Below are 12,799 nucleotides of genomic sequence, written 5' to 3' on the forward strand. Positions count from 1 at the left end.
CTTTATTTTCAAATACTTACCTACCCAAATCCAACTCGGAACACACAATGAAGACAATTCTTTCAAATATTAGCTTGAACTCACATCACATCACTTCATCAAAACAAAGTGGATTGTGAAGAATTCAATTAAGTAATGATTAACATAATATAAAACCCCTACAATCTAGCTTAATTAAATCAAAAACTCCTCTGACTCTTTTGGTGCTATCTGGGTCTGGTCATAGCCCTTATGAGTTCTTTACTCTGAGGCTCAATTAGGTAGTGGTGGCGTTGTTGTTGTTGTAGGTAGCGAAAGTAGACACTTCCATTTGTCCTCTAAAAATAATTATATTCAAGAATTTGCCAAATGGCTAAAAGTGCTTGCACAAGCACTTAGTAGCTGGATAGCTTCATGTGATTTTCTTTTATTCGTTCATCATATATACTTTAAAGCAAAGATGTGAAGCATTCTCAGCAGATTTTTTTTTCCTTTTTTTCATTTTTATTTTAAAGTTTGTTCTTGAAAGCCACTTTAGTTTGTCACTTTCATTTAAGAGTCGTCAACACCTCATTTTGATTTGCTTAGGTTCAAAAACATGCTCGAGTGACGCCCACTAAGTTAATTTAAAGGCATGGTTTATGCAGGATTTAGCGCTTAAGAAAAACTTGATTAGTTAGTCTGAAATAAAAATTTCTAGAGGGTTTCCTTTTTATCTTGAATAAAAGCAGATATACATATCTTTCATTGACGCTATCTTTGATAAAGAATCTTTGAAGGCATTCATTACACTAGACTTGTTTTCTTTTTTTATTTTTATGGCCGAAGTTGTATAAATAAATAAACCATATGAGAATCAAATGACACCTACCACTTTTCTGTCTATCACATTCACCAAACAAAAGAGAAAGGGCCTCAATTGATCTAATGGGAATGTAAAATTATGTGCAAAATTCCGATTCTCCGGCTTCGGTTGGCCAGGTTTGAGGCCAACAAATGGCATATATATCCAACCAATACACTTTCGGGTACGTTTGTTGAATAATCCAAATGCATTTGCACAACTGGATTAGGTGAACGAATAGGTGGTGATGGTGCTACAAAAATTGACACTTAATATTTGCAATCAGAACCGTTGAGCAGGATAATTTATTTGTTTAAAAAATTTACAATAGATAGTGCTTTAGGCTTATCATTGCAGTTAAGAAACTAAAACGTTTTAAAATCAATATCAAGATCACAAAAGAAAGTAACCGTTATTGTCAAAATGAAAGAGCCGGCTTGGCCGGTTCTCATGAAATGTAACTATCGATATTGCTTAAGAGTAAGGGAAGAGCCTCCCTCTCTTTGCAGTCAATTCCTTAAAGGAATGGACTCTCTCCATGTTTCACAGAAAACCCTCTTATAAACCCCAGCGTCTTCTTCTTCTCCATGCCATATTTTCGTGCATTGTACTAAGATAGCCAAAAGATGGTTGGTTTTGATGAACTCAAACTTGGCGGAGTTGAAGAGCTCTCTCTTGCTCATCCTGATCCTGTTGTTTTAGAACTCAATCGTTTACAGAATCAGCTTAAAGGTTTTTCTCTTCTTCATAGTTCATGCTTTTATGACTACTTTGTTTTTGAGCTGTCCAAATTCCAGGTGTGTGCTTACTCGGCTTATGACAATAATTTTTATTTTACATTATTCCAGAGAAGGATAGGGAGCTTGCGGATGCTCAGGGTGAAATCAAGGCACTAAGAGCAACTGAAGTTCTGAAAGATAAGGCTATAGAAGAGGTACTCAGAATTTCTATGCAAGCAAATTTAGTAGTTCAATTTGATATCCATATATGCGCATTCAATACTCGCATAGATACATTATTATTGTCACACGAAAATAAATAAATATACATACACATATATACAGGCTACTAATTAACTTTAGCCAAAATGTTTGTGTTTATGGTAAATTTAGTATTGATTCTTTATTTTCTGCATTTACAGCTCAGAAATGAGTTTGGTAAGATAGACGGGAAACTCAGAGTCACCCAAAACGTCCTGGAACATAGGGTAGGTCAAGGTCTAAGTGATACCTTTTGGAATTTTACATTATTTTCGAGGCTTAACTTGTGAGTATTATTATAAGGGTCCTTCTATCTTACATGCATGTAAGATACATTTCTCTCACATGAATAGTGTGTGGATCCCACACATACACTATTCATGTGAGGGGGATGTATCTTACATGCATGTAAGATAGGGTTTGCCTTATTATAAGGATATATTTTTCTAACATGATACAATGCAGAATCTTGAAATAAAGAAAGTAACAGGCGAGAAGAAAGATGCATTAGCTGCACAATATGCTGCGGAAGCAACTCTTAGAAGGGTGCATGCAAATCTTAAAGATGATGATTCAGTTCCTATTGAGTCTGTCCTTGCTCCCCTGGAGGCGGATATCAAAACGTATAAAAAAGATATTGCTGCTCTTCAAGAGGACAAGAAGGCTTTGCAACGTCACACTAAGGCAAAAGAGATGGCTCTACTAGAGGCAGAGAAGATCCTGCGAAGTGCTCTGGAAAGAGCTTTGATAGTTGAGGAGGTTCAAAACCTAAACTTTGAGTTGAAGAGACAGATTGAGATATGCCAGGCATGATTTCCGGACTGAACCCATCACATTTGATGATGTACTAAGACTTTTGAATTATTAGCCAAATTGACATTACGATTATGCAGGAAGAGAACAGAATCCTTGAGAAAACCAATCGCCAAAAGGTATTGGAGGTTGAAAAGCTTAGCGGAACCATTAAAGAACTAGAGGAAGCTGTTCTCGCAGGTGGGTCTGCGGCTAATGCTATTCGTGACTATCAGCGACAAATTACTGAGCTAAATGTAGGTGTCATACTTATGTGTTGTGATTTTCAGTTCTGTCGATAAGGTCCATTCAATGATCCTGTAACCTTAACATTTTCAGGAGGAGAAAAGGACCCTGGAGAGGGAGCTTGCCAGAGTTAAAGTTTCAGCAAACCGAGTAGCAACCGTGGTGGCTAATGAATGGAAGGATGAAAATGACAAAGTAATGCCCGTCAGACAATGGCTGGAAGAGAGAAGATTGCTGCAGGTATTCCCTTATCGGAAAAGGTTCTTGGATCCAGGTTTCTAATTCATTTATTTATTTTTTGCCATTTAGATATTCTAAAAGTTTCTTGGGCTTCTATGACTAACCACATCCCTATATGTCTAGGCTGAGATGCAGAGACTAAAAGACAAGCTAGCTATATCAGAGAGAACAGCCAAGGCGGAAGCACAACTGAAGGTTAAATTCGATTCCTTTATGTTATATCTACAATTAGTTTGTCCTAATATTTTCACCGTCAGTTGAATTTTCTGTGCCGATGTGAATTAATTTTAGGAAAAATTGAAGCTAAGGCTAAAGACTCTGGAAGAAGGCTTAAAGCACGTGTCAAGTTTCTCGGGCAGTCCTAATACATTTTGCGGGTCACCTAAAACAGAAAAATCCAGTAACATTATTTTGGGGTTCTTAACAGCCAACGGTGGACTAAGGAAGAGATCAACATCACAGCCAAGGGCTTCTACTATCAGTAGAAACTCTCTACTGCATCAGCCAAACTCAGAAAATGCAACGGTCAATGGTAATTTTACTGGAGGACTAAAGCGAGCTGATAGCTTCAGAAAGAAATGTGCTGCCGGAGAAAACGTGCTGAGGAAAAGCATATGGCCATCGAAAAATAAGGTTGTTGATAGCAGTTGTGGCAAGGAAAATACTCAGGTGAAGGAGAACAAAGACAACAATATTGATGAGTTTAAAATTGGTGACACAAACGTCTCAGTAGAAGTCAAAAACAAAGTTGGTGGCTATGAACATGAAGTTTCTCAGAACAAGGGAAATCCCAACCCTGTTAAAGAAGATGTGGTTTCTGGGTTTCTGTATGACAGACTACAAAAGGAAGTCATACTTTTGAGGAAGTTCTGTGAGTCTAAAGACAGTTGCTTGAATGCTAAAGATGAAGAAATCAAGGTTGAAGTGTTGTTTCAATTATCTCTTCTTACTCACCATGTGGTTAAAGCATGAGGTATTAATTGTCTAACCTTCCTTTCATTTCAGATGCTCATAAGGAAGGTTGATGCATTGACAAAAGCCATTGAAGCTGAGTCCAAGAAAATTAAGAGAGAAGCAGCGGCTAGAGAAAAGGAAGCTATATCTGCGAAACTGGATGACACCAGAAAAATCAGAAGCACAAGCTCTTCAAGAAGGTTGGTGAAACATCCATTAATTTTTATTTTTTTTAAATTTCTTTTGTTCTCTGTTGCTTTCCCTAACATTCTGGATGGTCTAAATTGCAGCAGGGTAAACAAAGCACCTTGAAGCTTCCTTTGGAAAGTTGCATGCCTCAGGAATTCGTTTAATTCATTTCTGCTGATTTTTCACTGTAAATAAGGATTATTTTGCAAATAGTTGAATAAGTTATGACTAAAAGAAGATTGTGAGAGAGCGAGAAGCTGACAATGTGATTTCGTTGGAGTGTGTTGAATTGTGTTTTCAAATGCTTGTGTATGCAATATGATTTCTGTCGACTGTTTGTTTAGATGCTCAAGTTACACTCACCAGTTCTCCAATCAATATCTAAAACTACCAGATGAGTGAAATATGAATTGTTTGTCATACACAGACCAAAGGATTTGAGTTCAGAAACATTTTTTTCTGAGAAGGAATTTTCCATCGTGGCTGATCAAACTAGGCCCCGGAGTAATTGCGTATACGTTATGCTGAATCCACTGATTTCATGGCATTTACTTCTTAAGATTTAAACAATACGAGCATTAGTTTTCCTAAATATAAAGAGAAACACTAGAGACACTCTCGGAATTATTATAACCAAAAAATAATCCTCAATTACAGCTAAAAAATTGCTATAATGGAGGAAATAGATCGAAGCAATGACACCCGATTTAAAGAAAAAAAAAACACCCTCCTGCTCTTGAGCAGCTACTTTCTACAATCTAGTGAACTATACAGTAAATTCATCAACGGCATTGTGATGAGGAAAAGCTGATCAAAGATTTGGCACCTCCGGAATGGAAGCTAAAGATGGATGCCATTTCCGACACTGTTTCATTAAATTCTCAGAGAATCGAACAGAAACTTTTCCAGACTGGAACTTGTTTGCACTTGTCAGCAGTAACTCCAATTGCTGCCATGTGATCACAATCTTCACTCTCTCCTTTTTAGCCTCCCTTGCCTCAAGCTTGGTACCTTGAGGCAATGAAGAGTACGCCTTGTCACTATGCTTTTGTAAATCTTTTTCTTTGCCATTCAAAGGAATAATCCTAACTTTCTTGTGCGAAATGCAGGACAGAACAGGCACCAACTTTCCCATTGTGCACTCATCATTTGAGTTTGTACTCTTAGCAATTTATATTGATGCTTTTAATTTGTTTTCACGTTGACGGCAACCTAACGTGCAAAGTGCAAACCATGATGCTTCATTATAAAGTATAAACTAGTGACGAATTTTATTCTAAAGAAATGGCAAGTACATACTTCGGTTTGCTAATTAACATTTTTTAGTGGGCTCTGAATAAGCAAGTCAATAAGGGGCGTTTCTACAAGTTTGCATTAACTAAGAAGAATAGAAGATGTGGAACATATCATAACATTGTTTATTTCCACAAGGTCAAATATCCGTGCCCTTTCAGAAGTATTTAATAATTTGGAAGTCAAATTTCTGTCCGGTTTTTATAGGCTACCAAAGAATCAAAAGTTTTTGCATTTTGTTTTCTTCAATTATTTCATGTTTTTAATTTTCTTTTTTCTTTTAATAAACAAATGCTAATAATTTGAGAGCTTGGGTGGTGATGTGTTTGGCTCAATGGCCGTTTGTAGTGCAAATCAATAATGTTTTCACAGTCAGCACCAGCAAGCTTCCTACCGATAGCAGTTAGCACTGACTGATTATTTTCAATACAACTTCCCAAATCCAGTAGCAAGTACGAAATTTACATTTCCATAATTTCATTAGCTCTATATATAAAAATTCAAAGTATAAACAAAAGTTATGGTCTAATAGAACAAAAATTCTTCCTCCGTCAAGAGACATATAGCCCAGAACATAAAAAAAGGGGAGTTTGAGATGGTGAGCACATCATTGCTAAGCATACAACCTGATTCGGGAATGCCAGACACTTACGAGGCAGTCACCTTGGCAGGAACTGAGACCAGTGAGCTTCTAGACTCCAACCATGACTTGGCTGCAGCCTCTGTAGTCAAAAACCAGCCAACCTTGTCTGGGGAATCATGAAAAGGGGCATTTAATTCCTTCAAATGTGACTCGAAAACACTAGCTAATCCTTTGTCTGAGTACTTGTGTTTCCCGTGCCCAGTATTGATACCAAGTAATGGCGGAAACTCTTCTCCAGATTCCAGCGCTTTCGACAGGTCATTTATCCAAATGTGTAATGCAGTCAGTGCTGCTCCAAGCGAGAGGCTCTTCAGATGTAAAGACCACTGAGTTGGAGACCTGGATTGTATATCTGTGTAAACCTCCAGTGTAAGCCCCAGTTCTAAAAGCTTACATGCATTTTCCAACAGATTAAGATTGACACAGAGATCAATTAAGCAATTGCAGTAAGCCTTTTTGACGTCTTTGCTAATTGAATTAAAGAGTTCAGTTGCTTCCTTTTTGAAATCCCCTTCAATGTCTTGCTCCTCCAATAGAAGCTTCACCACATACCCCAGCTTTGAATTGGACTTTTCAACACATTCAACAAGCTTACCAAGCTCCTCCTTCGGGGTTTGAGTCATCACATTCAGAAGACAGCCGCAGAACCGATCGTCAGGAGTTATGCCCAACTCTGGCAGTCTGTTGAGTGCCCTCACAACATCATCAGTGCGCTGGGCCTTTCCATAGCATTGGATAAGTGATGTCAGAACAAAGAGATTAGGCTCAAAGCCCGCTTCCAACATCTCATTGAACATGGCCTCTGCCTCAGAGACCTTCCCCCTGCATGAACATATGGTAATCATGGAAGAAAATGTCCAACTGTCAGGCTGGCAATTTTCAGAACTCTTCATGTCTTCAAATATCTCAAAAGCTTCATCAGTGTACCCTACGTCAGCACACATGGCCAAGAGTGTATTATAAAGAGTCACACTCAACTGCATTCCCTTCTCCTTCATCTCCCTGTAAACAGAAAGAGTGTCCTCCCCATATCTGGCCCTCCCATAAGCCCGCAACAGAGATGCATAGGTGTTCCAATTTGGGGAAAGTCCATTGTCGGTCATCTCTTTGTAAATAGTCTTCACCTGCCAAGGCCTCTTCGCTCTTCCCATTGTGTCCAACAAATTGTTATATGTAATCATATTCGGCTTAACACCAATCGCTTTCATTTCTTCATAAACATTCAAGCACCCATCAAAATTACCCGCTGTCCCATATAGCTTAATCAAAGTAGAAAAAGCATTAGGATCAATACGCCATTTCTCATTCCTTGCCCTATCATACAAACCAAAAGCCATTTCCACATTACCAGCCCTACCATATGCATCAATCATAGACGAATAAGTAAGTGCATCAGGATCACATCCAAAACTAGGCATCCTCTCAAACCACTCAACAGCCTTGTTAGGCAAATTATTCATCCTAGCACAACTAATCAAAGTCGAAAAGGTAACATTATCTGGCTTAACACCTCGGTCAAGCATGTCATCAAACAACCTCTCGGCTTTATCCAAATCTCTACACTTTCTAAACACTTTCATAGTCACGTTGTAAAGAATCACTTCTTTACTAGCTTTCAATTTATTTGTAAAATATGTCAAAGCAAGCGCTGCAGTATCTGGGTTGGTCATGTTATTAAGAATAATGACACAATCTTGCTCTAAGAAATCATCACCCAAGCAACGCAAAACACTAAAAACATCATCTTCAGTCGCACTACAAGAATCCAAATCTGCGGCAAGTTTAACAAGAGAATTGTACCTCGTATCATAAGATTTTTCCTTCAACTTGGAAGCTCTTGGACTTTTGGGATTGACCCAGATGTAACTTTTAGGAGAAGAACCAGTTTTTCCGTGCGGGTATTGAGGATTTTGCGAATGCTTTGTAGGGTTTGAGCTCTGGGTTTCTTGCAACGAAACGCTGCGTTTTTGGAGAGAGGTTTTGGAGTAAAATGAGAGGGAGTCGTCGCGTTGAAAAGAGAAAGTGAAGGTTCTTCTTCCAAGCTTTGGTGTTGAAAAGAGAGAACACGTTGAGTAGCAGAGATTGGAAGCCATTGTTCAACACTCACCTCAGGCTGAGTTATGTTATATTACACGCACGCACCCACGCGATAAACTGCAGCAGAAGAGTCTCTGCGTCTCTCTCTCTCTCTCTCTCGCGGCACAAACAACGGGACCACCCTTATCAACAATGGGAGAGAAATTGAAGAGTACAGAAAAAAAAGGGGGAAAATGGTTATTTGAGCAAACTATGTAGGTTGGGCTTACATCATGAGCCCAAACAGCAAAATTGGGCTAAGTAGCTTGCGGCTCAATAGATTGAGCAAAAGGACTCCAATCCTCAGTCGAGGTATTGCGTATCTAAAATTTAGATTCTGAATTATATCTCAAGCCTCAATTGAGGCCCTATTTGATATTGAGATACTATAATTTTTAAATTATAATAGTTGTAAAAAAAAAAATTTTAAAATAAAAATAGATAATGTATAATAAATATAACTTTTAAATAATATTTTTAAAAAAATAATAAACATATTATAAATTTTTCATAAATCAATTTATCTTTCAAGTTACACTAATTAGTATTTACCTAATATTTTAGTACTGTAACTTAAAGTCTATAGTTACCCAACCTCAATGCTAAACATGTCCTTAGATAAAATTTCAATGGCTTAGTGAATTTCTTCATTAAAAAAAAAATGTTACCAATGTGTTGGTGAATAGTGATGATGCACATGGACATGAGAGAGTATGAGCCAGGTAATAGCCTAGGCATTATTAACCAATAATAACCAACCAGAAGCACTTGCATGCATCAACTCTACTGATAACAGGAAGTGGCTAGCATTATTAGAGCACCATTACAAGACTATTTAAATGAAATTTTACTTATAATTTGAAAAACCACATAAGTAAAAATTATTTTAAAAGACTTTTCAAATAAGATTACCGTTCTCTTTCTATAATATAAAAAGAAGGACAATCTTATTTAGAGAATCTCATTTAGAGAATCTCTTAGAACCTTCAATTTAATATTATATTAGTTTTATTTTCTCATTCTTGAATGGAGTGATGTTTATAATTGTTATTATTTTAGTCAAGAAAAAAATTGATTAAAATAATATGAACTTAATTTTATTTAAAAAGTCTTTTGGAAGATGATTAACTTTTTTAGGTCACATTTAGGATTGAAGTGTTGTATCTTTTAAATTACAGCTGGAGTAGAAAAAAAGCTGTAACCATAAAACAAAAGTTAATTATATGTAGTAAATATAAATTTTAAGTAATAATTTTGATAAAATTATTAAAAATATAATAAATTTTTTATCATATGAGTAAAAAATTATATTAATATAACTTTTAAGTTACAGTAATTAATATTTACCAAACACTTTAATCTTTTATTTATGTGATAAATAAATAAATATTTGAATAATTAAATTGAAGGAGTCTATATCGATTCCTTTTAATTTCGCCTTGATGTCCATTAATTTATAGATCTACCTCTAATTCGACTTGTTCCACAATGGACCGTGTATGCCATTAAATTTTATTTTCAGCATTAAAAGTGAGGACCACAATGATGTGGAAATCTTACCCATCAACCATAAATGCATGCTGTCATCACTGTTGTATCAACCAATTACCCTTAGCCCCCGTGACTTTCAGTTTTTCGTACATTCACTAAAGTTTGATTTTTAATTCTCATATCTCCGTCGTCTCTCTCTCTCTCTCTCTCTTTCTTCCCATTGTTTGGTATCCAAAGAAGGGAAGGAAAAATTAAAAGATTTGTGTAAAAACCCCTTACGAGTTATAAATTGAACATTTCATATATATATATATATAGAGAGAGGGGGGGCGGGGGGAGGAGGGAAGAGGGGAACCACAAATTAGATGACCATTACTCGATCACAATCAAGAAAACGCAAGAAAATATTAGACTATGAATAATAATAACAAAAATACATGACAAGGACGAATATAATATAATCCAGTAGTAATTAATATGATTCATATGATTGCGCAAGCTGAAGGATTTTCTTCAGAGAGGCAATCAGAACGGTATCCGTAATACTTGCTGCTGCCGCCCCAACTATCATAAACTGGCCTTCCATAATAACCATCGTACCATATTTTCGGTGGCGGTCCGTAACGGTGACATGGCCCCCCACCGTGCCCCCCATAACACTCGGGGCAGCACACCCCAAATGGGTAATAAGGGGGTGGGTAACCCGGTGCTGGTGGGTCAACCTTAGGCTGTGGGTCAACCTTAGGCTTAGGTGTATCTTTAGGTTCTTTCTTTTTCTCTGGCTGATCTTTTTCTTTTCCTTTCTCAGGCGCAGGCTCCTTATTTTTAGGTTTCGACTCTTCTGCTTTTTCTTTTTTCTTCTCAGTCTGAGGTGTTTCTTTCTTCTTTTCGGGCTCTTTCTTATCAGCAGGCTCCTCCTTCTTCTTCTTCTGATCATCAGGTGATTTGATTTCAATGCTCTTGATTACGCCATCACCCTTGCAGCATATCTTGTCCCTCATCTTTTCGGGACAGCAGCAAACGACTTTGATTGTCACTTTGTTTTGCTTCTCATCGTATATCTGGTCTTGTATTTCTCTTGTTCACAAAATTCAACACAACATACATACATACATACGACCCTTAGCCCACTGATCATCAATAACATTGATTTTTCATTTCACAAAATATATATGTGTAGACATAGCAGAGAAATTCAATTAAATTACTTACGTGGGAATTTGGAAAGTACTTTCTTGACTTTCTTATAGCACTTTGAGCACTGAAGGTCAACCTTCAGCACCATTGTTGTAACCTGCAGCTGCCACAAAGTAAACAGCATGTGTGATACACACACACACACACACACACACACACAATCATTAACATTTTGTATTTATGTGATTCATCACAGGAAACTAAAGTGATCGTCGTAGCTAGAGAAATGAAATTGAACAAAATGGGGATTGGGGAATGAAGAGAGAGCAGATCTAGCAAAGTAAAAGATGAGTAAAAAGATTTGCAAACCTTGTCAGGCATGGTCTTGTGATCCGATCTGAATACTCGGCTACTGATGATTAATCGTTTGACGTTATATTACTGAATGAAATGGCCGAAAACTATATACATCTTAAGAAGACGTCACGCTCACATTCGCATACACGCACAGTATTAGTTGTCAAAGCAAACAAATTTGGGGTCGTCAGACACGTAGGTAGAATATTAGGTAAACATATGTTCATATTTCTCTGGATACAAGTTCATTTTGTCCACTGGAACATGCATCATATCGCAGATTTCTTCTGATTACAGCTGTTAAAATTTAGAACACTACTACTCCTTTAATATATTATCGTTTAATGTCAGTTTTCTTTTCTTTTCTTTCTTTCTTTTTTTTCCCCCTTTTTGTACATTAAATTTTATTTTTAATCAATCTCTCATTAGTGAGTCAATCACAGTTCAGTCGTCGTCCTCCTCCGAATATTCTAATTAACTATATAATTTCCAACCTTTAATAATGCCGCACTTATAAATTCTTCAGAAAGAGTTCATTTTACTCACAACCTTTCAGATTTTAACAAGCTTTTACGAATTTTTTTTTCCTATCTTTAAATTTAGTTTTTTTGAAAAAAAGAAAGAAGTCGACATCATTATCGTTATAACCTAAATATTTAATAAATAATGCCACAAATTAATAAAAAGTTAAGGATCGATTGAAACCTTCTCGAAGAGCTCCAGATAAATAATGCCACAGATAGAGACTTCTTTAAATTTGTTGAACAAGTCATAATGATAAGCAAGTTATCACATTTGTAGAGTTGATTATTTAATTTTGTCTACTTAACCATCTGTCTTGATCTCCATCTATCTTCTTTTTTTTTTTTTTCTTTTCCCTGATTGGCTATCTATGTTAAATATTCAAATAATCCAAATTATAATTTATCTTCACCATTAGTATCCTGCCTTCTTGTGATCGAGCATCAGATGTGTGGAAATCTTACCCAATCATTAGTATAAGATAGTTTTCTCATACACTACTTTTAATTAGTTTTATGTGGAGGATGTGCACGATGATCAAAGAATAACACAATGCGTGCATTAAGTACGTATTTTCGCCCTCATGTAGACTGGATGAATGTCAATGCGGATGGTCTTTTTTAAGGAAAATTAATCCTGGTCCCTCGGTGTTCAGGACTATTTTTCGCTGCTATGAAGGCTCCTAACTTGGAAATTTTGACCATTTTTAGGGGCAGGGCAACAAATAGCCTTCTATGCATAATTTTGGCAGTTGATCACGCTGTCAGAAGGGTTTGAAGAATTTGTGGTTGGAATTAATACGAACTCAATGTAGGTTATTTTACTTTTTTTGAACCCTTTTTTAGAATAGGGATCGCAAAATCCGAGTTCAGGTTCGGGTCTAGGTTCGACTTTTCCGATTCTAGACCCAAATGGAAATTCTATACCGGATCCGAATGTAACCTTTGATCAGCCGCCCATGGCTGCACGGGCAGCCAGTTGTGTTCTACCACCGCTGGAGTCTCCTCTCCTCGCTGGCGTCTTTCTCCAGTCACGGCAGCCCCTGAATCAGCCACA

At 36.9% G+C, this 12,799-nt stretch overlaps 3 protein-coding genes across 5 annotated transcripts; 1 reads left to right on the forward strand and 2 right to left on the reverse strand.

Annotated features, from left to right (window-relative positions):
• The first annotated feature begins 1,292 nt into the window (after window positions 1-1,292).
• LOC102614297 (microtubule-associated protein 70-5) lies at window positions 1,293-4,690 on the forward strand. 2 transcript variants are annotated; one of them, XM_006467222.4, is made up of 10 exons: window positions 1,293-1,555; window positions 1,672-1,757; window positions 1,965-2,030; window positions 2,269-2,610; window positions 2,697-2,852; window positions 2,935-3,081; window positions 3,205-3,276; window positions 3,373-3,999; window positions 4,087-4,235; window positions 4,329-4,690. In XM_006467222.4, exons 1-10 carry the CDS (start codon window positions 1,450-1,452, stop codon window positions 4,345-4,347), a joined length of 1,770 nt encoding a protein of 589 aa, XP_006467285.2. In that variant the 5' UTR covers window positions 1,293-1,449; the 3' UTR covers window positions 4,348-4,690. The 2 variants fall into 2 exon arrangements, with proteins under 2 accessions (XP_006467285.2, XP_006467284.2); XM_006467221.4 differs by having other exon boundaries at window positions 1,296-1,555; window positions 4,326-4,690.
• Window positions 4,691-5,968: 1,278 nt separating this feature from the next.
• LOC102613998 (pentatricopeptide repeat-containing protein At4g16390, chloroplastic) lies at window positions 5,969-8,402 on the reverse strand. The gene has a single exon (XM_006467220.4). The coding sequence runs from the start codon at window positions 8,251-8,253 to the stop codon at window positions 6,166-6,168; it is 2,088 nt and encodes a 695-aa protein (XP_006467283.2). The 5' UTR covers window positions 8,254-8,402; the 3' UTR covers window positions 5,969-6,165.
• Window positions 8,403-10,112: 1,710 nt separating this feature from the next.
• On the reverse strand, window positions 10,113-11,504 carry LOC102613507 (protein PYRICULARIA ORYZAE RESISTANCE 21). Of its 2 annotated transcripts, none has more exons than XM_006467219.4 (3): window positions 11,234-11,504; window positions 10,940-11,021; window positions 10,113-10,802 (listed from the first exon to the last, which is right to left on the reverse strand). In XM_006467219.4, exons 1-3 carry the CDS (start codon window positions 11,243-11,245, stop codon window positions 10,210-10,212), a joined length of 687 nt encoding a protein of 228 aa, XP_006467282.1. In that variant the 5' UTR covers window positions 11,246-11,504; the 3' UTR covers window positions 10,113-10,209. The 2 variants fall into 2 exon arrangements, with proteins under 2 accessions (XP_006467282.1, XP_006467281.1); XM_006467218.4 differs by having other exon boundaries at window positions 10,940-11,027; window positions 11,234-11,500.
• Window positions 11,505-12,799: the final 1,295 nt, after the last annotated feature.

This window comes from Citrus sinensis, chromosome 2 (genome assembly GCF_022201045.2).
Source record: "Citrus sinensis cultivar Valencia sweet orange chromosome 2, DVS_A1.0, whole genome shotgun sequence".
Classification (NCBI taxonomy): Eukaryota; Viridiplantae; Streptophyta; class Magnoliopsida; order Sapindales; family Rutaceae; genus Citrus; species Citrus sinensis.